This window comes from Heteronotia binoei, chromosome 1 (assembly GCF_032191835.1).
Source record: "Heteronotia binoei isolate CCM8104 ecotype False Entrance Well chromosome 1, APGP_CSIRO_Hbin_v1, whole genome shotgun sequence".
In the NCBI taxonomy this organism is placed as follows: Eukaryota; Metazoa; Chordata; class Lepidosauria; order Squamata; family Gekkonidae; genus Heteronotia; species Heteronotia binoei.
Genome location: NC_083223.1, coordinates 247,777,057 through 247,802,731, shown reverse-complemented (window position 1 = coordinate 247,802,731; position 25,675 = coordinate 247,777,057). Strand labels below are relative to the sequence as shown.

Sequence of the window (25,675 nt, the reverse complement as noted above, 5' to 3'; positions counted from 1 at the left end):
GGGCTGTGTAATAATAGCATAGTAATAATAGCTAGAGTAATAATAGCATTTCTCTCATTGCAGGGAACAACCACTAGAGGTCTCCCTCCTATACCACTGACCCCAAACAGGGCACTCACTAATGCCAATCCTTATTTTTCCTTCCAGGCTACTCCCCTGAATGGTGCCAGAATGAAGGAGGAGATTCTTTTAGCCACTCTGCTACTCATTCTGCCAATCAGCTGGGCAGCACCAAAGGATGGCAGTAAGAGGTACCAAACAGGGAAACAAGGGGGAGGGAAGGGGCCTTGAACTGCTCCTTTAATCCAGGGATGCGGAAGGTAATGGGGTCCTATCAAGCCCAATGCAGTGTGGGGTGGGGGTTTCTGTGTTGCCTCATTTCCAATGCTCACTAGAGCACACAAACACCCTGGAGTGGACTGGGAAGTGAAAATGACTCTGGAGCAAGTCAAGCTGTGCTAGAAGCCAGTGCTGCAAGGGTCACTTAGTGCATCTGTTCCCCCACTGCATCGTCTCCCAAACTGGAAGCAGTGCAGGAGAAGACAATTGGTGATCTGATGCCGACTGCCATTGCTGATGAAGGGTCTGAAGAAGATGAAGACCATAGAGTTATACCCCGCCCTTCTCTCTGAATCAGAGTCTCAGAGCAGCTGACAATCTCCTTTACCTTCTCCCCCCACAACAGACACCCTGTGAGGTGGGTGGGGCTGAGAGGGCTCTCACAGAAGCTGCCCTTTCAAGGAGAGCTGTGGCTCTTTCAAAGAACTATGGCTTACCCAAGGCCATTCCAGCAGCTGCAGGTGGAGGAGTAAGGAATCAAACCCGGTTCTCCCAGATAAGAGTCTGCACATTTAGCCACTACACCAAACTCAGCAATGTTCCCTCTAATCCCCCCCCCCCACTGAGCAGAACAGTTCACATCCTGAGCAGAATATAATTGCTGTAAATCTTAAAATGGACAATGGGCAATGCAAGACCTTTCACAGCTCTAGACTGCTGCTGAGCGGGGCTTTCTGTGTTGATAAGCAGCCGAGTGGCCCCTGAGTAATTGGCATGATTGCTGGGGGTTGGCTCTGCTTGCTCCTGACTGCCAGTGGCCATCTAGGGCAGTGGTCCACTGGGAAATTTCCTTGTAAGTTAAATGGCCAATCCACATCTCACCCCCTTCTTTGTTTTTGAGCTTTCTAGGCCAGAGACCCTCAATGATTCTAGGAATCATCCCATCCTTAACCCTCTGCATCCAGGGAAGGAGAATGTGAGGTGAGTGCTTGTCCCATGCATGCACACACACACACACAAATACGAGGTTTGCTTCCAGGTTGCTTAGTTTTGTTCTGCATCACCTTTTGACTGGATGGAAGGGGGACACCAGAGATGCAGGGGAAGAGAGAAGAGATGGAGATTGATAGGTGAAAGTTCCCTCCCATCCTGCTCTGTTTCCCATAAATTCATGCCTGTCTTTAACTAGCATAACTAAAAATGAACCTGAAGTGCAGAACCTCCCTCTCTCCTATCCCCAAAATGAGCCATTCAGCCCCAATTCCTCTCCAAGTGGAAAAGACAGCCTCTTCCTGCTCCAAGAGCAGACAAGAAGTTCTCAATTGTGCTTGGTGGTGATTCAGTGTATAACACTGCAAGGAGCTGGCCACAATGCCTGTTTCCAGAGCTTGGATTAACTCCACGCACACTTCAGTCTGAACACATGCAGAATGCTGTTTCCTTACTGCTGTATGGTGATGGGTGAATCCTGCATGCATATGGGATTTTAGGGTAAAGCTTCCAGTACATTGTTCCCATTCCAGGCACATCTGAGTCCTGAGATGACTTTTTTCCTGAAATTTATCCAGCCACGCAGGGTTCTTTCTCAGCGCATTCTTGGCAACTGGGCCTATTGACCAGATCTGAAGGCTAATTGCTAGGCCCCTTCCTGTGATACCTTTTCATTCTAGTCTCTATCATCCTTTACCTGTATTATGTATTGTCCCAGCCTTGGCTGGACCAACTGGTGGTTCCATTTGTCATAGGATGCTCCAAGACTATTTGAGGAATGTTGGTCAGATTGAGAAGGATGCTGACATCATGACAAGGGAACAGGGTAAGAATCACATTCCTGTTTGGTGCTAGAATCTGGTGGTAAATGGCAACTCCTGATCTCATATCTAAAGGGTCTGGGATCTAATTGGTTGCTCTGTGTTCAGGCAGTGGGTGATCTGCCTTCAATGTCTGGTGTTGCTTTGAGTGGATCAGTAGTCAGGAACTCTCAAATCTGGGATTTATCCCTTAGCTCTCTAGTCCCAGTTATGTTCTAGATAACAGAGACATACGAAGGATATATCTAAACAAACTTTACTGAATGACAGATGTGAAAGAAGTAGAAAACACCAACATTCAGAATCAAGAATTCCAGATCAACAGTGGAAGTGGTTTCTGATGGAATTTTAAAATTACAAGCAGAATAATAACAGAGTGTAGAGGTATGTAGGAATTGCAAATGTTAGCTATGCTGATCTGTTAAGGGAAAAAACAAAACTCCAAAGCTACACTAGAGTACATACCCTAAATTAGGATCTACTAAAGCAATGAGCCAGCCTTTGATTTCCCTAGAACTCTTCTTTGGACTGCTTGTTAATTAAGAATGAAAACACAAAGGAGGGAAAGAGGGGGGAGATATTACTGAACCTAATGGAAAATGCGGGATGCAGATTTAATTAAGCTAGTCCATGCTGGGTGCAGAAAAGATCTCCAATCACACCAAAGTTTGCTAGTCTGATATTGCCTGAGAACATCTTTGATTCTCTTCCACTGTGTGGAGGTATATGTGTTTTGTTTTACATAATATCCAGCCTGAACACAAAGAGTTTTGTGGCCCCTTGAAAATGAACAGATTTACTAGTGCAACCTAAAGCTCACTTCATCAGTCACACAAAGTAAAACCTCGGCATGAAGTGTGCATATATGTATGAGTGTGTGTGTGTGCGCCATCTAACATGATATTTACAAAAGAATCCTCAGGCTAGAAGCAGATCATTTAAAAAGCATTAAAATATGGAAACCCTCCATTAAAAGCCTTAGTGAAAAGAAAAAATGTTTTGACTTGGCACTTAAAGGGCAGCAAGGAAAGGTATTTCAAAGATGAGGTGCCACCACTGAAAAAGCCTTGTCACTGGTTGTCATCTGCCTCTCAGCTGCAGCTGCAGAGGAGGAGGAGGAGGAGGCCTGGGGAGAGAATCCTAAGTGGCAAGTTGGATATTGCCTGAGGAGGCAGTCTGTGTCTGTATATCATGCTAAATATCAAGAAGCAAATTAGAAAGGTTAGAATATTTTTTCAGCCAATGAGAGGGACAATCAGATCACTTTCGCACTAGACCTTTTATCCTGGTTTAGCCCTGTCCCCAAGATGACATTCACACTAAAATCATAGAATCATAGTCATAGGGTTGGTTTCTCTGATTCTATTGTTCTAGTGTAGAATGTCAGTTTGGGGACAGGGCTAAACCAGGATTAAAGGTCTAATGCAAAATTGGTCTCAGTATCTTCAGTTGGCCTCTTGTATTGAAGATTTATTTGTTTTATTTTATTCATTTATACTCCAGCCTTTCTCCCCAGCAGGGACCCACGGCAGCTTACGTACTTCACTCCTCCATTTTATCCCAACAGCAACTTGTGAGTTAGATTAGGGTCAGAGAGTGTGACTGGCCCAAGGTCACCCAGCAAGCTTCCAGTGCACAAGCAGGGCATCTAACCAGGGTCTTCCAGATACTACACTCTTAACCACTATACCTCACTGGCTCTTTTTGATTCAGCTGGCTAGGCTGAAGGTGTGGTTCTTACCCACCCTAAGTCTGTTCAGAGCCTTTTACAGAGAGAGAGAAACATGTTCTAAGGCAGATCCTCATACTTCTCACCTGCTTTTCTAAAGCAAAATCATACTTATAAAGCTGAAGTTGGAAAAGACACTCAGATGAGAAATGTTTGGTGTTTTAATGCCTGGTGGCAATGATTGCCCATTACAAGATGTCTGTTCCTCCTCTGCCTTGAGAAGTAAACTGATTTGATGTGGCCCATCACTCTCTCCAGCCTGCTGCCTTGTGGTCGGCTTTGACCAATAGAAGCCAGGCATAAAATTACATAGCGTAACCGAGACCTAAAATAAGAAACTAGCCAGCTGCAGCTTTCAGTGCTTTGTGCTGCTGGAGGCTGAGGATGCTGCCTTACTCCCAGCTGGCATGCAACACATTCTTTTGCTCCTCCTTCCCCCACATTAGGGTGGTCTTTAGTGTGCTTTGAGGGTAACCCTAAGGACAGTTCTTCTGACTCTGATGAAGAGGGAAAATCTCTTTACAAATGCTGTTTGCAAAAATTTCCCAGTTGTGGCAAGCAGTGCGACTTAACAAAGGTCCCCCCATAGAGGCAGATCCCATGACGACGCATTGGGTTGCATCCCATGGAAAACTTCCATTTATGCAACAGTCCCTGCACCTTTTGGGGGAGTACAAGACATACACAACAAAAGCTGTTTCTGCTGATACAATTTCAAAAGCAAATTAAACCTTGCTGCACATTTGACTGCTCCTCGCACATGGTGTTGAAGCTGTAGTTTGTTTATTGTTATTGCAGTTCTTAGACGAAACATACAGAAGGGAAGTGTTGAAGCTGCCTTATACTAGATAAGACCATTGGTCCATCAAGGTCAGTACTGTCTCCTCAGACCAGCAGCAGCTCTCCAGTGTCCCAGATATCTTTCTCATCACCTACTGCCAGATCATTTAACTGGAGAAGCTGAGGATTGAACTTGGGACCTTCTGTATGCCAAGTGGCTGCTTTACCACTGAGCCATAGTACCCCCAGTAAGCTGTGGAGTCTTGTGAGCAAAAATTCTACTTCATGAGCTACTGCCATTAATGTTGCAAGCTACTGCATACATTATTTTTCTCTGGGGCCATCCTTCCTGAGCTAAGACAAAAATGTGTGAACCGGAGGCTAAAAAACTGTCAGCTAGCTTACACTAACTCAGTTTAGAAGGAACATTGGGTGACCCCTCATTAAAGTTATATTGAGAATTATATTGAACTGCTTTGTGTTGGAGGAACCTCTATGTTACCTTTTGCACAAGTGGAACTACGCTGAGTAAATTTCATTTCACCTCACTGGAAGCAACCCATAGACCCAGGCCCAGCAAGCTCCATGTATACTATCAACAAGTTACAGGCAGATGTGCACACATGTTTCCCAATACCAGCTCAAGAGAGGCATCTCTGCATTTAAATGTTGGCAGCCACCTTACTAAACTGACCTAGCAGTCTTTAAGCAGTGGCTGGACAAACACTTCTCAGGGATGCTCCAGGCTGATCCTGCACTGAACAGGGGTTGGACTAGATGGCCTGTATGGCCTATTCTAAGTCTGATTCTATGACCTAGATTTGTTTCCTTTAGCCAGTAGGCCCCTCCATGCCACACAGGAAAGACAGCTCTGTCCCATTAAACCATTATAGTTTGGCTATAGTAATTTTTTGGTAGTCTCTGTAGGCAGTCCAAGTTATTTACGTATTTTCATTAATAGTCCACCTTTCTTATTGGGATTCAAGACAGATTACAAGTACAACAGGTGTGGTAAGACAGAAGGAAGCATCATTACTTGTAATCTGCTTTGAGTCCCAGTGAGAAAGGGAGAGTATAAATGAAAATCCATCACCACCATCATTACTCCTACAGTGGTTTCCCAGTTGCTTTCCTTTTGGCTGACACAGTCTTCTCCCCTTATCTGCAGCTCTCTTACTTCTCTTTGCTCTTCATGACTATGACAAGAGTGGCCGACTGGATGGCCTCGAATTCATGCGGATGCTTAGTGAGCTGGTGGAAGAACAAGCCAAAAGGCAACCCTTGTCTGACTTAGTAAGTGCTGTTTTATTCGTCCTTGGTACCTCTGCCAGGAGAAAGACACTCTCTGCCATCTTGTCCTAGGTTGTTGCCTCCTTTGTTAGGAGGTAACCTCTGGATCTCATTTCTTGTTACCCTGAGGCTGCCACTCTTGGCTGTCATAACTTGACTCTCGAGCAGGGGAACCTGTGAGCAGTCTGGAAGAACAGGCAGTGGCCACCACAACAAAATGGTTGCCATGGAGTTGGAACCAATGGCAAAACAGCTATCATGGGGATTGAGGCCAATCACAAAATGGCTGTCCCAGGTCAATCACAAAATGTTAAAAGGTTACACAAAATGTTAGGAGGTACCAAGGAAGCAGCTATGACAAAGCAGCTTTTTCAAACTAGTAGGTCTTCATCAATCACAAAACAAAATACGTAAGTCATTATACTATACTGCATTTGTGTGCAATAAAAATTTGCTACATAAAAATAATTCAAGAACACAGTGTTTATTATTTTTTTCTGATTTCATGTGACTTCAGCATAGTTTTACTAACTACATATTTTTGTGACAGTCCCCTAACAAAGCTCTAATTGCTTAAAATCTTTCATCTCCTGTTCCTGCTGTTTCATTTTTCTCGTGAAACTCCCTTGAGTTTCAGGATAGCTACAATGTGCCCTGGAGCAGACATGCAATGTGGACTGCACCACTTCAGACTGCAGGTAGAAGATTACAATTTAGCATGTTTCCCTTTGTTTTAAAAACTGGCAAGCAGAAAACCAGCACTGCAAGCAAATGGCAAGAGGGCTGAGCCTTTCTCCCTGCTGGACTAATTCTCATGGTTTTCCTTCCATCTGAAGACACATTCAAATCCATCTGCAGTCTCAAGTGGAACAGTCGCCTCTACTGACTCAGGGCTTTTTCTTCTCATTCTTGGGGCATATATGAATCAGCCCTCAGTCAAGAAGTGTAAGGATCTTGGGCTCCACTAAGATCTCCCTCAGAGAGGTACGTCATAGAGTCCACTTTCCAAAGCTGTAATTTTTCACCAGAGGAATCAGAAAATCTCTAGACCCCACTAGGAAGCTGGCAACCCTAGGCCACCAGAACAAGTATTCTCTCTTGCCTCCCTTTAGCCTCAAAGGCTGGTTGCCACAGTTTTCTTCTTAAAAGGGCAGAGTTGGGTATACTTAGAAGGCACCCAAGGTATCTGTTAGGCATAGTTTAATTCTATTATTTTAATAAGACTAAAGCAATCAAATAAAGGATTAAAGCTCCGCGGAGTGGGGGAAACAGTGACCATGGGTGTTTTTTTGTTACTAATGAAAGTGTTGACTTCATCTCTTCTTCCACTTCTGCAGCTGGTGCTGATGGTGGACAGCATCCTGGAGACACAGGACTTGAACCAGGATGGGTTGCTGGATCCCTCCGAGCTGTTTCTGGGCCCCTGGCAGGATCAGGCCCCAGTACTGCTTGCTGCCCCCAGTGGAGAAGATGGGGCAGTGTTATGGGCCCCTCCAGAGCCAGACGGACAAAGTGTTGGGCTCTCAGACCTCCCAGTCCAGCACGGTACATCAGAACCCCCGGCTGCCCCAGAGACTTTTCAGGAGCAGGGAGTGATGGAGGCCCCTTCACTGAGCCCTGGAACACCAATGCATAAAGGGGATCCTGGCCAGGAAGCATCGCTGGACACTCAGGGACAAGGGGCTGAGATGCCTCCTGTTCCTGGAAACTGATGCATACCCTGCTCAGGAGAGGAAGAAGTCTGGTGGGTGGCTTGGCCCTGTGGACAGAGGAGCAGAACTATTCCAGGGCAATTCCCTAGAAGAGGCTGCAGGTAGGTGGTTCTCCATTCCACTCCCTTCCAGCCAATTCGAGCTTGCTGCTGTCATTTCCTGTTGTGCCCATGTCCCTGGAACCACCCAGATTTCTCACCCTTTCAGTCATGTGTGCAGCTCTCAGGCTCTGTGCACAAATCCTTGCTTATCTTGCCTGCTCCAAGTGCCATCCCCATCAACATGCAACTGAGAATCCCAAATGTACTGTCCCCTGTATGGATATTGATTGGCTTAGCCTGGATCAGGTGTCCAGGACCTGGTATCCTTGGTGTCCTTCACAGAACATCTCTTTGCAGAGAAGGCTTTACCCAGCTCTCTGTGTACCATGCAAGTAGGTCTGGAGGCTGCAATGCCAGTGGTGTTCTCCACCTCCAAGTGCCACTCCCCCCACCAAATAGGCAAAGAACCATTTCCTACTCCCAGCCTCAAGACTCTCAGGATGTGAAACACAGAAGCACAATGCCTGCATGCTAGGGAACTGGTTAGTGTCTGTCTTGGCTCCTCCCAACACATGAAGCTGCCTTCTATCAAGTCACTCCTTGGTTGATCAAGGCCAGCATTGTCCACTCTGACTGGCAGCAATTCTCCAGGGTCTCACATGGAAGCCTTTCACATCACCTACCAAGTAATCCTTTAAACTAGAGATGCCTGGAATTGAACCTGGGCTCTTTAATCACGCAAAGCAGATGCTCTACCACTGAGCCGCAGCAACTCTCCTAAGTGGGCAGCTGCTGTCTACCTTTCCTTCCTTGTAGGTTTCATAAAAGGAAGGTTACTGATGGCATTGGCCCTCTCAATCTCCTGTACTTTGATACACTCTCTGTGTTTTGCCCTGCCAATAAAGTGTCTTTGAACTTGATGTCTTTGTGTCACAAAAAGAGGAAACAAACATCTTGAAGGGAGCCACCCAAAACACAAGGGCAGCCTGGGTTATGTTTGATGCCAGGCCCTGTCCACAGTAAATCTCGGCTAGCATTAAGCAGAAAAGAACCACCAGTGCTCAGGATTTCAAGACTTGCCATGCTGGATCAGATCAACCAAGCATGCAGCTTGGCACTAATTCTACTACTCACTGTAACCATAACCACACACCACCAACATATGGCCCTAGTGGCAACATATGACCCACAGTGAGCCCCCACCATCTGTAGATCTTATGGATGTAGCCTTAGGGTTAACAGCCACCTATTCTCTGTGAATTCATGTGCATGTGTTAAGTGTTGGTAAGTTTTTCCAACTTACAGCGAGCCTATGAATTAATGACCTCCAAAACATCCTCTCCTTAACTAAGGGCTTTAAGTGGGTCAGTCCATCTCATCTTGGGTCTTCCTCTCTTCCTGTTGCCTTCACCTTTCCCTAGCATTGTCTTTTGCAGTGTCTTCTCATAATGAGACCAGTTTAGTCAGCTTAGCTTCTAGGGAGAATTCAGGCTGGATTTGATCTAGAATCCACTTAGTTGTCTTCTGGGTGGTAATAACAATGATTATGTTATGGCATTGTGTATAATATAGCCAGGAGATCCTGATATGGTCTGGCAGCCAGAAGTTCTGGCTGTTTTAGCATTATGCACCACTAGGTGGTAAGCTAAACTTGGGGGGGGGGCGGTTTAAGGCAAGAGACATTTCAGAGGTGGTTTGCCATTACCTGGCTCTGTGTCACAACCCTGGTATTTCTTGGAGTCAGTCCTCCAAATACTAGCCATGGCCTGCTTCGTTTTTGAGATCTGATGAGATTGGGCTAGCCTGGGCTATCCAGGTCATGGCCTTTTTGGTGGGCCACAGTATCCATACAAGTTTATATAGCGCTCTAAAATATTTTACAGGGCTTTTTTTGTAGCAGGAACTTCTTTGCATATTAGGCCACACACCCCTGATGTAGCCAATCCTCCTGGAGCTTACAGTAGGCCCTGTACTAAGAACCCTGTAAGCTCTTAAAAGATTGGCTACATCAGGGGTGTGTGGCCTAATATACAAAGGAGTTCCTGCTACTAAAAAAGCCCTGCTTGTTAATCATAAGGCCAGGATTCCTGTCCTCCCTCCCAATGCCTGTAGCCCTTCATGAGGCATAGTGCATGAGGGGGCAGGGCAGAGTGCATAGAAAGAGTGCTAAATGCTAAATTACATAGCCTGATTCCCCCTTGGCTTCAAATTATCCCTTCTTCCACTGGTCATTTTGAAGGATGCAGAATGCCTCAGCAGTATCCGGATTCCTGCTCCTTACCCCCATCCTAGGGTCTTAGGAGCATAAAAGAAGCTATGCTGGATCAGGCCAATGGCCATCCAGTCCAACACTGTCACACAGTGGCCAAAAAACCCAACCAAACAGATGCCATCAGGAGGCCCACTAGTAGGGCCAGGACACTAGAAGCCCTCCCATTGTTGCCCCTCCCCAGCACCAAGAATACAGAGCCTCACTGCCCCAGACAGAGAGTTCCAACAATACTCCGATATATACTTTGTGCTGCTCCTCCTGACCATCCAAGAGACAGACAGGCTTCCTCTGCAAACCTTTTATATGGGACTTGCACAGAGAGGCAGCCGTGATCTGTAAATCTGAGCGCTTTTATTGATCTTTACTCAAGAAGTAGCAACACAAGAGTCCCCACTGGGGACAAAAGCACCAGGGCCAGCCAGAGCAGACAGCACGGTACGTGCAGGATGGCAAGTCAGGCTTGGCCTTTCCCTCTCCCACCACCTGTGAGTTGCATAAAAGCAGCACCAGCATCCATGGTGTGTATGCAGTGCAGCAGCAGAAGATTTTGGTCCTTGGCTTGGAGAAGGGTCCCAGACCCAGCAGATGTGGCTTCCGGAATGCGTTCTGGAATGCAGCTCACACGATCCCATCATAGCCATGCACCCCACACTTCCGGCCAGCCACCTGGCACCCATAGGTGATGGCCTCCTGAAGTGGTCTCCCTGCCACAGAAAGCAGAACATCAACTCTCTCCACAGTACAGAGGCACAACCAGCCTATTAAAACTTGAAGGGTAAATGGACAGAAGGGAACATCTAATGCATCTGCCCTGTGTCCTAGTGCTGCTATTTGACAAGGCAGGTAGGATTGGACAAGACAGAAGTGTAGGAAGGGAGGAGAAGGATTGCTGTACTCACCCCTGCTTAGAGCAAGGATGACAGAAGCGTTGAAGGTGTCCCCGGCTCCCAGCGTGTCCACGACGTTGTCGGGGGGGAAGGCATCTGAGTGCACCAGTTGCCCATCTGGTCCCATCGCATCAGCCCCATTCTCAGCCCAAGCACAGATCAAGGTGGCCCTGGGGAGGGGGGAGAAGCAGAGAGTTTGTGGGGTGAGGACACCTGTCTCAACACACCCTCTGCTTACAAACACTGCATCCTACACAATCAAGGTGACCAAAAAGGGCACAGCAAAAGCCAGGTGCCTGGCCATTCAGGTAGGATGGATAACCCCATTGCTGTTCCCACCCCAGTATGAATGCAGATGGGAGTCATAACATGGTGAGCTCTGAGTTAGCTTGGTAGGGTGGAACTAAAGAAAGCAGTTTAAAGTATTTCAGTGGCAGTCTGTGTGGGGGAAGCACTTTGCAGTGTGAATACACATGCCCCTCATGCTCACCTCCAGACAGATGAGAAGCCACCAGCTCAAGCTGTAGCCAAGGAAGCAGATTGAGGTTGGGATCAAGAAATATTTCCAAACCAGTTAGAGAAATTAGAGGTGCAGGGAATTCCCACAGAGGGCCAATGAGTTTCATTCTCTGGCAGGGTCAATGAAGAGCATTGAGAAGAGCAGGTTTTCATACCCCGCTTTTCTCTACCTTAAGGAGTCTCAAAAGATAAATGCAATGGCTAAAAAGGCAAATGCAATAGTAACTATGGTGGACCCTGCTTAGCTTATGAAATAGGCTGGGCTATTCAAGTCAGGGCCTACTGGGGACTAGAGCAGAGGTGATGTGGTGGCTAAAAAGGCAAATGCAATTTTGGGCTGTATCAACGGAAGTATAGTGTCCAGATCACGTGATGTGATGGTATCGCTTTACTCTGCTCTGGTAAGACCTCACCTGCAATATCATGTTCAGTTTTGGGCACCACATTTTAAGGATATAGACAAGCTGGAACGAGTCCAGAGGAGGGCAACGAAGATGGTGAGGGGTCTGGAGACCAAGTCCTATGAGGAAAGGCTGAAGGAGCTGGGGATGTTTATCCTGGAGAGGAGACAGCTGAGAGGTGATATGATCGCCATCTTCAAGCACTTGAAGGGCTGTCATATAGAGGATGGTGTGGAATTGTTTTCTGTGGCCCCGGAAGGTAGGACCAGAACCAGCGGGTTGAAATTAAATCAAAAGAGTTTCCGACTCAACATTAGGAAGAACTTCCTGACAGAGCGATTCCTCAGTGGAACAGGGTTCCTCGTGAGGTGGTGGGCTCTCCTTCCTTGGAGGTTTTTAAACAGAGGCTAGATGGCCATCTGACAGCAATGAAGATCCTGTGAATTTAGAGGAGAGGTGTTTGTGAGTTTCCTGCATTGTGCAGGGGGTTGGACTAGATGACCCTAGAGGTCCCTTCCAACTCTACGATTCAAAGCAGCTTACAATCACATACCCTTCCTCTCCTCGCAACAGACACCTTGTGAGGTAGGTGAGGCTGAAAGAGTTTTGAGAGAGAACTGTGACTGGCCCAAGGTCACCCAGCAAACTTCATATGGAGGGAACCAAACCCGGTTCTCCAGATTGGAGTCTGCCGCTCTTAACAACTACACACTGGCGCTCTTAATGGCAACTGTCAACAGGTTAAGTTAAATCAGGTTAAGGTTAAGTCAGGGACTTTCTCCTGCCATTGATATGGGCCCTGTGAGGTCCTTCTGCAGTTTGATTCCATCTCACGGTTCCATTTCATACATTCCCCTCTCCCTCAAGCACTGGATAAGGGACTATATGAAGCAATTCCAGTGTAACTACCCCACCTGACTTCGTGGCCTCCACCTACCCTGGTTTCACACGCCTGTACAGCCCCTTCACAGCTTCAGAGGCAGAATAGAAACCAAAATCTTTAGCCACATCCTTGCTGACAAACACCTGGAGGAAGAGAACAGTGGCAAAATCACCATCATTTCAAGGCACTTTAAAGAGAAGAGGAGACTGGATTTATACCCTGCTCTTCACTACCCAAAGGTGTCTCAGAGTGGCTTACAATCTGCTTTCCCTTCCCCTCCCCACAACAGACAGCCTGTGAGGAAGGTGGAGCTGAGAGAACTCTGACCGAAACGGCTCTTGAGAGGAACAGCTCTGTGAGAACTTGTGACTGACTCAAAGTCACATCAGCAGGTGCATGTAGAGGAGTGGGGAATCAAACTCGGTCCTCCCAAATAAGAGTTCATACACTTAACCTCCCAAATAAGAGTTCACACCAAACTGGCTCTTAAACTTTGCCCAGCCCTGCTCAGCTGACTGTCTGCCAGAGGATTTACGGTACAGGGGCTCCGTAAGCAGGCCATGAAAGGAATGTTGGACACACAGGAAGCTGTTTTTTACTGTGTTGCGCTACTGCTCCGTCATCAAGGTCAGTATTGCCTAATCTTTCTGGTGGGGAATCTTCTCATCTGGAGGTCTTCCACATCACCTTGTCCTTTTTAAATGGAGATGCTGGGGACTGAACTTCTGCCTACTCTACCACTGAGCCACAACCCCTCCCGTGGTTCTCTACTTAGAATTAGCTAGCAGATATCTGAACATGCTGGCTGCCCAGTCTTGTAGCTGAATAACTGGATACCTCAGTCAACAGGAGAAGGCCACATAGATCACTGAAATGTATTTTGACTTGAGCATTATGGATTCTTCCAAAGGGAATTTCATCTTATGCTACAATTGCAGGTCTCTATAGCTGCTGCTGATCAAAAACATTGACAAGAATGTGGGACTCCCCAGGTGGCCTTGCAGTATAACTACTAGTGGGGCAACAGCTGTCTGGTGTGCCCTAATCCAGGTTGGGATGCCCGTCTTTGGTTTGTTCCAGAACTAGCCGCATCCTTCCTAAATTCAGCCAAGGTGCCCCCTTAGATTATTAACAGCTCCCGCCTTGGAGTTCCCTACCACATCTCCATAGCCAAACAGCTGGTATAAATCTTGTCGTGGCTTCTCCACTTCCACAGATGTGCCCACTCGCTGAGACTCGGAGCAGGTTCGGCTATACTCCTCTACCCGTCGTATCATCTTCACCTGTTCAGAGGCGTTCCTGCCCTGGGGAAAGAGATGCTCTTAGTGGGGCAGGCTGCTCAGATTCTCTGCTCAACCCATTTCTTTGAACAGCTTTTGAGAATTGCAGGAATGGGCCCTGCCCCTTCCCATTTCTCAGCCCATGGGTGACACTTGACATTTCCATAAGGCTTCACATGCATGATCTCGGGATAATATAACAGTCCTGTAATGCAGGCTAGTATTATCACCCCCAAATTTCTAGAACTGTCTTTTCAGTTGTCCCATGCAAGGCATGGCTTTGCTGTAGTCTTGGAGCTTTGGCAAATGCCCAGCCAGCCCATCCTGGAGAAGCAGCCCTGCAACCAAGCTGGAGACAACACCCACTTATACGAAGTTGCCTATAGTGTCTGACCATTGACCTCTTAGGCCTGGGATGATGCTCTCTCACCAGCAGCGGCTTAGGCAGGGGTCTTTCCAAGGGACCAAAATCAAAACCTTCCGGCGTAAAGGAAGGACCACACAATACTCATATGAACCTACCCAACTGCTGCAGTGATGTTCCAAAGCCTTGCTTTGGGTCAATTCCCCACTCCCCAAAAAAAATTAGGCATGTCACAACCTGAGAGAGGGCCTTTTTGGTCATGGCACCAAAACTATAGAACTTGTGAATTTTTAAGGTGCTTTTAATAATTGTTTTATTTACATTGTAAGCTGCCTTGAGTTCCACAAGACAGAAAAGTGGCTAACAAATGTTGCAATAAACAAATACAATAAAAACTCCCTCGAGATAGACCAAGACGGGAAGCCAGGTTAGTCTGTTTGTAGCAGTAGAGAACAGCAGGAGTCCAGAAGCGCCTTGAAGACTAATAAAATGTAGTAAGCCATGACACACAAAAGGTTTCTCCCAGGGGAATGTCATCTGTCCTCTTCTGTCACTGTTTTCCATCAGTGAGTGAAGACTTTTTTGCTTCATCTGGCATTCCCACAACGACCCCTCCTCCCTGCTGTATGCTTTAATTACTGTTTTCTTTTTAATGTGTGTTTAAGTTTTGTTGTTAATTGCTTGGTTTGACAATTCTTTTATGGTACGTGTTTATAATGTTTTAACGGTTAGCCACCTGGGGGCAGAACGGCAGCATGCACATTTTGGTTGGGAAGAAGGAACGAAAGAAAGAGCTCTCTGGCTGAGCCATGGCTGTTCCTTTTCGTGTCTGCAGCCTCCTTGGTTGAGCTGAGATTTTTAACCAGCCCAGGCACAAGGTCAGAAAGAGAGAAGGAACACCAGCCACAGGGAGAGGCAGGGAACAGCCATGGGGACAGGAGACAAGAGGGCTGGCAAACCAGCTGGAGAAGCAAGGAGGATATCTACAGATGGGAGCAGAACTTGATGGCTTGAACAACAGCAGGCAATTCACCACTTAAAAGGACCACCCACAGGTGAGCTGAAGGGTGCCCTAACCTCAAAGGACTTTGCCATCCCATATTCCACAGGCAGCCAGAGACAGGGAAGGTCAGTATCCCAGGCTGCAGTCTTACTACGGAGCAAGCTCCATTCAACTCAGTAGGTATACCTCTGACTCACCCAGGGCTTTTCTTGTAGCAGGAACTCCTTTGCATATTAGGCCATACCTCCCTGGTGTAACCAATCCTGGAACTTACAGTAGGCCCCATATTAAGAACCCTGTAAGCTCTTGGAGGATTGGCTACATTGGGATGTGTGGCCTAATATGCAAAGGATGTCCTGTTACAAAAAAAGCCGTGGACTCATCAATTGGGGTTGCCAACTCCAGGTGGTGGCTGCAGATCTGCTATCACAACTGATGTCCAGCTGACAGAGATCAGTTTACCCAGAGAAAATGGCTGCTTTGGAAGGTAGACTCTATGGCATTCTATCCCACTGACATCCCTCCCCTCTCCAAACCCTGCCCCCCATGGGTTCTACCCCCAAAATATCCAGTTACTTCCCAACCCAGAGCTGGCAATCCTCCTCACTGAGCTTAGGGACTGTCGTCTCACTCACCTCCCAGTGAATCCACTTGTACTGAGACAGGTTAACCTGTTCAAAATCAGCATCTGTCACATCTGGCAGGTTGCTGCAGAAAGGGGTGGGAGAGATGTAGAGGGGACAAAATCCATGAGACAGCAGATGACGCAGGCTATGGTGGAGGGGGGGAGCCCTCTCCGGATTATTTATTTAAATCAACAGCCTGCTCTCAAAGAGCAGGAATGCAGGCTGCCACGATTAAAATGAAAAATAACTGACAGAGGAAAAACCCTTTAACCTTACTCCATTCAACTCTGCCTTCCTTGCCTGGAAGCCAACCGAACACAACGAGTTCGGACAGTCTAGAATTGTGTTTCCATGGCACCCATCCAGTGCTTCTGGGCAGCTCACAGCCAAGGCATTAAGAAGCTCGCCATCCTCAGACTCCTTCTGAATATGGAGGTTCTATTCACGTGTTGCATCTGGGGCTGACTCTGAAAACACTACGGCGGCTTCCCTTCCTAGCAGTATGCAGAGAGCAATTCCAAGTGTTGGCTTTGATTGATGAAGCCCTGAAGAGTTTGCTCCTGGCATCTTGAAAATGTCCTGACAATGTGTTCAACATGCCTAGCCTCTTAAATCCATGCCCTAAAATCTGAACAGAACACTGGAGGGCTCTAGAAACCAGGTCTAGCACTGGATAAATACATGGCAGTTGTGACCAGGAGTTACATTTATCGGCTTTGACTGGTTAACTGGGTCTTTCCTGGGCAGAAAAGATCTGGCCACTGAGGTGCATGCCCTGATTATTTCTATTTATAATTTAAATTTATAGACCACCCTTCTCTGAGTACACAGAGCTCAGGGCAGCAAACAAACAGTAAAGGCATTTGTACATTAATAAAAACAATACCAAGAGTTAAATAAAATAGATATAAATATTCTCAGATGGTGCTTGAAACTTCAAAGTTCCAATTTGTGTCACTGTCTTGCAGGAGAGGTAGAGAGGAAACAGGATGGAGAGGGAGGGAGTGACAGGCAGGATGGTCCCTGTTGCTGTCCTCATCCAAAAGCCTAGTGGAACTTCTCTGCCTTGCAAGCCCTGCAGAACTGTATTAGGTCCCACAGGGCATGCACGTTATTCGGAGAGTTCCACCAGGTAGAGGACAGCCAGATGTCTTTTGAGCTGGGGATTACCAGTAAATTGTTCCCTGCAGAGCATAAAGCTGTTCGAAGTACATACCAGAGGAGGCAGTCCCGATCTAGATTAGACTACTGCAATGAGTTCTGCATGGGGCTGCCTAAAGAAGTGTTTAGAAACTTCAACTGATGCAGAATGCTGTAGCTAGGATGCGGACTGGAGTGGGTCATAGGAACCATATCGCTCCAGTCTTGGCTCATCTACACAGGCTTCTGAGTTGTTTCTGGGTGCAATTCAAGGTGCTGGTTTTGCCCTTTGAAGCCCTATATGTTTTGGCATCTCCACACCTGGAGGGCCACCTACTCCTTTATGAAGCAATTCTCTCACTCTCCACTCTGCAATCTCCAAGGGAGAGAATAGCTAGGAGTGAAAGGAAGCCGGTATAGCCTGCACACAGTTCCAGTAAGAAAGCAGTTAGTGGATAAAAAGGTAAAGGTAATTTAAGTATCTTACCAGTACGGTCTCTCTAAAACCATAAGATGGGAAGTATCCACTAACTTGGGGAAGGCAATGGCAAACCACCCCGTAAAAAGTCTTACTGGAACTGTGTGCAGGTCAAGCAAGTGGTGATGCCCTTTGATATTGGTTAATGCCCATTCAGGGGTGTCTGGTATGATGCATTGCATGCTGGGATGTCTAATAAAGTGGGCTACCCTCTGGCATCAAAGTAATTTAAGTACCAGTCGTTTCCGACTCTGGGGTGACGTTGCTTTCACGTTTTCACGGCAGACTTTTTACGGGGTGGTTTGTCATTGCCTTCCCCAAGTTAGTGGATACTTCCCATTTTATGGTTTTAGAGAGACCGTACTGGCATCACCACTTGCTTGACCTTGCCTTTTTTAGCTGTCATGGAAACTGGTTGCCCACTAGCTTTTTTGGAGGTGACTGCAAGGAAATATCTGAACTTGAGCCTGCTGCATTCATTGGCATACAAGAGAGGCTCTATTTCCTTTAAGGTTTATGTTGACTGGGCAAACTTGTCCAAAACCCAGATACATAGGGCTTAATTAGGGTTGCTGGGTCCACTCTGGCCACCAGCAGGGGATGGGGGAGGAGGCAAATGCTGCCAGATCCAGGTTGGAAAACTCCTGGAGATTTGGGGATGGAGCCTGGGGAGGACAGGGACCTCAGTAGGATACAATGCCATAGAGTTCAGCCTCCAATCCATCCATTTTCTCCAGGGAAGCCGATTTCTGTAGTCTGGAGATGAGCTGAAATTCCAGGGGATCCCCAGTTTCAACATGGAGGCTGGCATCCCTACGTCTAAATGTGGTTATTCCGTTCCAATAGAAAAGAAATTTCACCCATGCGTAGAAGAGCCATCATCTTTTTAATTCATGGGCCGCTATTACTGGGAACAATATCATGCCTCAGAGAGGTGTCAAGGGCTGTAATCTGGGGTGCTTGGTAGGCCAAGGGTTAACTGACTCTCAGCCCCCATGATGGGGAAGTGGACTCTACCCCATTTCAATTATTAACCCTCAAAACCTGCACCTGGGACAAAGGCCACCCAGAAGACATTCCCGGATCTGTGCGGGCCCCTAGGAATCATTAACCAGGGCTTGCCGCTCCACTGGCAGCAAAAAGGGAGTTTGGTGCCCATCCCCTATAAAGATTAAGGAACCCCCTCAGGAGGAGTTCACTTGATCACAACCCCATATTTAAGCACTGAGGCTGAACATGTGCTAGCCATGCTGCCTAAGGTACAGGGACAGGGGGGGAAAGGGGACCATAGAAAGCCTTCTGGAAGAGTATCAAAGAAGGGGGACATTGTCTCAGCACATGGCGGGGTGCTGGCACACAGAGTCACAGAAGCACTTTTCTACTGCACAGTGGTGGCCTTCCCTTCTGTCTTGGATCACTGGGCCCAGTGAGTCTATTTGCAAGCCCACAGCCTCTCACCTTCCACTGTCCAGATTCCAGGTGTGCCCCCTGCTCTGGTCCAGAAGCTCTCGCACCTGCAACTCTCAGTCCTGAGTCAGAAAGACTCAGTGAGGGAGAAGGAACATCACAAGGAGAGAAATGATGGTGCGCAATTACCAAAAAGGATGATCAGGAATTAGCATTGATGAAGATGATTGGCTGCATTGTGTAGAATTAGTAGGTGAATCTGCCAAGAATTAAGTGAGTCAGATCTTTCTTGATGGTGCACAAATGGTATTTTCCCTCCCATTGGGTGGTGCCATTCTGGGAATCAAGGTAGCGGGGACTCTTTTGACCTGCTCAAGCAAGCCCCTACACAAATCCTGATTGGGAGCACCGTCTTGGAGCCCTAGCAGACTAAGCTAGAATCTACAGAACTCCACATCTTTTGGCTTGTACCTTCCAGCACAGCCACAGCTATGCACCAGAAGATGAAGAACGGGATCTGAACTTGCATGTTTTGGATGCTGAATCACTCAGTTCTCCCAAGCTGTAAAACGTGAGTGAAAACCAGCATGTCAGGTTGCCAACCGTCTTTTAATAGCTGCACAATAAGAAGAAATTCAGCCAAGATTTTCTGCATGCCAAGCTTTACCTGCTGGATTTGTGTTAGTCAAAAGGGGCGACCTTAAAACAGCACAATGACCAACAAGATAGCAATCAAAAAGCACTTTGTACATTAAGTGTACTAAATGGATAATTAATATTAGTCATTGCTGATAAGAGGAAGGAAGGGAGAGAGAATAAAACCACACCCTACTGTGCTCTTTATTCCACACTATTCGTCATATTTTGCATAAAGGTAGAACAAGATAGAAAAGTGGGAATACAATGGAGCTCCTACCAGGTCAGGGCAAAAGTCCAGAAACTCTGGCTCCATGTTTCTTTTTCTTGTGAGATTCTACTCCTTTTCCAGAGAACCCAGGGATCCAGTTTCCAGCTTCCAAGAAGCATTTACAGCAACTAAAATTTATAGTTATAACTGAAACATGCAGCAAAGTGGCTAAGAGAATGGTTTAAATATTTCCTCTGCCACAAACTCACTTGCCTTAGGCAAGTCATTTGTTTTCATCTCCTCAGCAATACACAATGACAACAGAGCCCTACCTTGCAGGGGTATTGTAAGGAAAGTTTTTAAAAAGGGCTTTGGCCTTCTGAAAATGAGATACATACAATTGTTTCTTTTGGAGATACAGCTTTGTTGTCAGAGTTAAGAAGAGCTGTTCCTCCCAAAATTCTCTTTCAACAACTATTAAGAGGGGCAGGAGCTCAGCCTTCTTTTGCGGCTGGCCCCAGAGCGCAGCAGATGTGCAGAAATAAGGCACAGAAATTCTGGCAGGTCTTCTGACCCATGCTTCACTTACTATATTTTGGCCTGTTGCCCCATTCTTAACATTACAAGAGTGCTACCGGGGTGAAGGGACTGGCAACCCTATGAATCAGGAGCCTGTATTTCATCTCTCCACTGGCTTCAGTTTCCTTAGACAAGGAACATATAAGAAGCCCAAGCCCCGCTGCATTAGTTTGCTCCTGGGGCTGTAGTTGGAATTGCTATGTGAGGAATGGGTTCTAACCCCCTCTCCTTTAAAAGACCCGTGCTAGCCAGTGACTGAGAACGTGCTTTGCATGCAGAAGATCCTTGGTTCAATCCCTCATATTTCCAGTTACAAGGCCTCTTGGGAAATGCCCTAGAGAATGGTTGCCAGGCAAATCAGATAATGCTGGGCCCAATGGCAGCTTTGCTTTTGTTTAAGGGGAGGACCAGAGCTCAGGGAGAAAGGACATGTCTGGCATGCAGAAGGTCCCTGGCATCTCCACGTAAAGGAACCCAGCTGGTGCTGAGAAAAGTCTTTTTTTTCTGCCAGAGAAACTGGAGAGCAGCTTCTGGTCAGAGCAGACACTGCTGTTGATCAAGTAGTCTGATTCCGTATTGGCAACTTCTTATATCTAGTTATGCGGCAGTTCCACACAAGATCCCAAAATCAGCAGGACGCTATTTTGGCCCCACAGTTCTGATTCCCAAGAACCTCTGTTTTTGGAGTTTTGACCCTTCTGCAAAGGCAATGTTGGTAGAATTGGGGAAGGCAACAAGATTGCGGAACAAGGTTTTCTCAATGGCTACCATATTTTCCTGCTGCTCCTTCAAGATCAGCAAAATTTTTAGCAAATGCAAAACACTAAAAAGCTGAACGAACAGTGCAGTGCAAATATGCCTGAAATGCGCATCACATCACCTGGTGTTTCCTGATACAAAATATTCAGAATTCAGGCATACCTGTGTTCTCCTTTGCGTCAGAGACGCTTTCTTTAAGGATGGGAGGGACAGGCTGATATTCTTGGGACTGTATTTCTCCTTCCTTGTGGAAAAAGAATGGAAGCATGAAACCGGTGAAATCACTGTTAATACCAACATGGCCCTAGGGTCCCATGTGAGGAAGAAGCTGGTTGAAAGAGCAAAGGGGCTTGCTAGAGCAGGTCTGGTCCTTAAGGCAAATAGCAGGGTTCCCTCTGGCGCCACCCACTGGCAGGGGGAGTTAGAAGCAGCAGCCAGGCTGGGCCTTACGTGTCAAAGAGAGTGACTGTCCGAGAGCCGTTGGAGCTGTTGACGATGCAGCAGGCACACGGTGTGTCCCCCTGGCTTTGCCAGACCACATGGGCCACATTCACGTTGCGGTGCAGGAAATCAGACAGGATGAATCTTGGGGCCAGGGAAGGGGGAGAGAAAGAGGAGGGTTAGAGCCAAAAACAAGGAATATTTTGCCTACGCACCTAGTGGCGTGCAGGATGGTGCGGGTGCCTGATGTCATGTTGCTGATCACCACCGAGATGGGCAACGCACATGCCGGGTGCTCGGCCACATGGGCAAGGTCCACCTTGTAGCACTTGAAATCATCACGGACAAAGCTGGGTGTGCAGAGAACAGGAGTGTCTTGGAGAGGTGTCTCTGTCTGTAGGGATGGAACAGAAGCCAGGAGCCCTGGTTCCCAAACAGAACAGCCACTCCCAGCATCCAACAGGAACTAGTCCCCACAAGAGTGCTCAGAGCTACAGCAAACATTCAAGGGAGACAGTGGTCTCATGGGAAGGGGGCTTAAATTTATCCAGGAAACCCAAGCCTCTCTGCTCCAATCTAGTCCATTATCCTTTCAATAAAGGGCAATAGTCATACTCTTCACTCCATCCCATCCCCAAACAAGACAGATGCTAACAGATATGACTTCTACCCTAAGCAGGGAATGAAGGAAGGTAGGCAGCTCTGAAGGTGGTGAATGGGGGTCTGTATGTTGCCCTTCCTTTGACAGCTGCCTTTCTTTTGGCAGTTTGTGCTGCTTTGAAGGAGTCTGTTTTTTGCATGCCAAAAACTGTGAATTTAAATACTTTGGTATTTCTTAATGTTCCTATGAAGCAAAACCTCACTCCCAAATAACTGCAGTGAGTTACTAAAAAATGAAAGGAGCCCTGAGTACCTGCTTGAATGCTCTCACCTAGAAGGCAGAGCCTTTCCTTAATCTAGACTTTGCAGAGTGATTTTGAGCATGTTCGAAAGGCAGACTAGAGATTAAGTAAATAAACCAACAAGCTGTATCTACCTAGTGGTGACTAAAGGCATTCTGCCCATGTTCAGAGGCACAGGCTTTATGATGCCCTATGTTCCAGAGTTCATTCCCACTATCCTAAAAAGACCATGGCTCAGATAAACTGTGCATACGTGCAGAGACATGCTCATATCCATTTTTGCTTGCTCTGTTTTTACATGTTCTAAGGCTGAGCCCTGCCATTTAAAATGGGCTCCTGGATGCATTGACAAAACCAAAGCAAGATCTGGAAACCATGCAAGGCAGCTGCAAGTGGTGAGACCCAGGGCTTGTCATTTGCCACTAGCCCAGCAACACACCAGAGCTGCTCCTCCCTCCTGAGCAGCAAGGGCCAGAACATGGCCAGAACTAGAGAGAGGGGCTGACACTTGCATCTGAGCCTCACGCTACGCTTGGCATGTTTGCCAACGGACCCAGCTGCAGACTGAGGCAAGCTTCCGTTCCAGAGTCATGAGCATCTCCGCAAAGAGGAAACCAGAGTTATGGCAGGACAGCCGAGGGCAAGATAGGCTAAGAACAAGGAGGGTTCAATGTATTATTAACTTTGTTATTAAAACATTTACATCCCATCTTTTCACTTGGTTCAAGATGGCCTTTAAGGGGAGAGATGACCCCAGAAGAAGATATTGGATTTATATCCCGCCCTTCACTCTGAATCTCAGAGCAGCTTACAATCTCCTTTACCTTCCTCCCTCACAACAAACACCCTGTGAGATAGGTGGGGCTGAGAGAGCTCTTCCAGAAGCTGCTCTTTCAAGGACAACTGTAAGAGCTATGGCTGACCCAAGGCCATTCCAGCAGCTGCAAGTGAAGGAGTGGGGAATCAAACCTGGTTCTCCCATATAAGAGTTCGCACACTTAACCACTACACCAAACTAGCTCTAGAAGGAAATTCATTGCACAACCACTCTCCTGGAGAGCCAGTTTGGTGTAGTGGTTAAGTGTATGAACTCTTATCTGGGAGAACCAGGTTTGATTTCCTGCACTTCCACATGTACCTGCTGATGTGACCTTGAGTCAACTGCACCTTCTTGCAGAGCTGTTCCTCTCAAGAACAGTTTCTGTCAGAGCTCTCTCAGCTCCACCTACCTCACAGGGTGTCTGTTGTGGGGAGGGGAAGGAGATTGTAAGCCACTCAGAGACTCCTTCGGGTAGTGAAGGGCAGGGTATAAATCCAATCTCTTCTTCCTCCTCCTAAATATTACCTTGGAGGCTGTGCAGAGAGGCCATTCCACAGGGTACTAGAAAAGAGTCAGAAACCTACACATGCTTCGCAGCAAGAGAGATGGAGGGCAGGACTTTTTCCCTTTGGTCCTCTCCCTGATAGTGCAGTTACTGCCTCCAACTAGTTTGCTGCTACTCAAAAGGCGGCAGCACTGCCAACCCAAGCTAATCCGCCTTTATGGCAACGGATCAGAAATCAGTGCTGTGTCTACCCTTTCCCCCAATGCATTTGTACCTGTACACACACAAACTGAGAACCTGGTTAAGTCCAGCAGGCGACTCATTTCTCATTTTAGGACTGCCCATCCTAAAGGAGAAATGATGCAAGCCTCCCCCCCTTCCCTCACACACTTACTTTGCAGCATGGCCCGGAGCCAGTGAGCCCATGAAAGCACAGGGTGCCCCCAGGAGAGACAAGACCGTGCAGGTGTTGGAGGCATTCCCCCCTCGCTGCCAGCGCTGCGACTGACACCTGGAAACACATCAAAGGCCAGCCTCAGTGGGACTCGCTCATGTGTGCAAAAAACAAAACAAAACAATTTGCAGAATAAAATGTACAGCCTTGATTATTTCCAAAGGTGCCCCAGAAAGCTGTCTGAATTGGTATTAGCAATATGACATTTATTTATTTTTTTACATTATAGTTCTCCTTTCTTATTAGGGTTCATGGTGGATTACAAAGGAAAGTCAATACAATCAATAGGACGAGACATCCAGCATTGCATTGTAGAAATCCGAAATCAGGACTGAAGCAAAGCACAAGTATAACTATGACACCTTAAATGATGCAAAAATGACATAGTCGGATCTGCTTTGTAGCAACTTGCTGTAGGAACTCTACACAGTAGTACAGACCATGGTGGAATTGCCAGCTCTGCAACAGTCTGGGCAAAACTTCCGGAACTAGGCAGAGCTCCCAACTTGGTCTATGCCAAGTCATCTCTAGGGCAGTAGCCTAGCAGCCGTAACTGAACTGACCAATGCCGCACTCCAGTAGATTTGGGGCTTTGGGAACACTCTTGGCTTCTAGGGCCAAAACCGGCGTTGCACCCACCCCTCTGCGAACTGATGGATACGGAGTTAGTGGAGAGAGGAGGAAAAGCCCATTCCACATTAGTCATTGAGAAGGCAGAACTACTGGAGGAGGAGGAGTTTAGTTCAGATTAAGGAACACACAAACCCACGTTTCATAACCCACGCCGTTCTCCATACCGCAACCGGTCCCTCCCACTTCCGTCCTTCACCCCAGTACCTGGCCTTTCGCCACCCACCCCAGAGAAGCCACAGCACGTACCTGGTGTCTGTGTCCTCTTCCGGGTAGCGATCCACCACGCTAATGATATCCAAGCACACGAGGCCAACGCACAAGATCCGCTTCTCCCCCATGGATGCGGGGCGACGCCTGGGGTGCTGCCAAGCGCCCCTGCTGTACAGCGCCGAGCACACAGCGGAGGCAAACCCACCTCCCAGGCGCCGATCGGGCTCTCGCCGCTTTCGGGGTCCTGAGAGCCCTCCCACCCCCACGCAGCAGCCGCCCACTGTCCCAGCGCCAAGCCCCCTTGCCCAACCCCGCAGCCACTGGCCCAGCGTCAGTTGGTTCCCTTCTTGCACCATGCAAATCAACGCCACCCTATTGGCAACATAGGGCGCTGCCCACTTTTCCCCTTTGGCCCGCCCTTGAAATTACTGTCGTCGCCAATCAGGCAAGCGAGCCTTTCCTTTGGCCCTGCCCATGTCCGCTGGGTAATGCTGTACTCCTTGGAGCTCTCGTGTTGCGCGATGCACCAGCGTTATCCGGCTGGTAGGCAGGGGACTCTTGTAATGATAGGTCTGAGGCTGGGAAAGGCTCGTTTTCGGGGAAAGGGTTGCCAGCAAGCTGCG

General features: G+C 47.5%; 2 protein-coding genes across 5 annotated transcripts; one reads left to right on the top strand and one right to left on the bottom strand.

The window, feature by feature from the left end:
• The first annotated feature begins 118 nt into the window (after window positions 1-118).
• CGREF1 (cell growth regulator with EF-hand domain 1) lies at window positions 119-8,562 on the top strand. Its single transcript, XM_060251118.1, has 5 exons — window positions 119-251; window positions 1,189-1,260; window positions 2,025-2,095; window positions 5,768-5,892; window positions 7,227-8,562. Exons 1-5 carry the CDS (start codon window positions 172-174, stop codon window positions 7,599-7,601), a joined length of 723 nt encoding a protein of 240 aa, XP_060107101.1. The 5' UTR covers window positions 119-171; the 3' UTR covers window positions 7,602-8,562.
• A 1,681-nt stretch (window positions 8,563-10,243) lies between these two features.
• Window positions 10,244-25,304, bottom strand: KHK (ketohexokinase). Of its 4 annotated transcripts, none has more exons than XM_060251081.1 (8): window positions 25,089-25,304; window positions 24,150-24,266; window positions 21,538-21,672; window positions 15,887-15,959; window positions 13,762-13,908; window positions 12,659-12,747; window positions 10,814-10,971; window positions 10,244-10,618 (listed from the first exon to the last, which is right to left on the bottom strand). In XM_060251081.1, exons 1-8 carry the CDS (start codon window positions 25,178-25,180, stop codon window positions 10,533-10,535), a joined length of 897 nt encoding a protein of 298 aa, XP_060107064.1. In that variant the 5' UTR covers window positions 25,181-25,304; the 3' UTR covers window positions 10,244-10,532. The 4 variants fall into 4 exon arrangements, with proteins under 4 accessions (XP_060107064.1, XP_060107073.1, XP_060107081.1 ...); XM_060251090.1 differs by lacking the exon at window positions 21,538-21,672 and adding an exon at window positions 21,744-21,878 and having other exon boundaries at window positions 25,089-25,291; XM_060251098.1 differs by lacking the exon at window positions 13,762-13,908 and having other exon boundaries at window positions 25,089-25,242.
• Window positions 25,305-25,675: the final 371 nt, after the last annotated feature.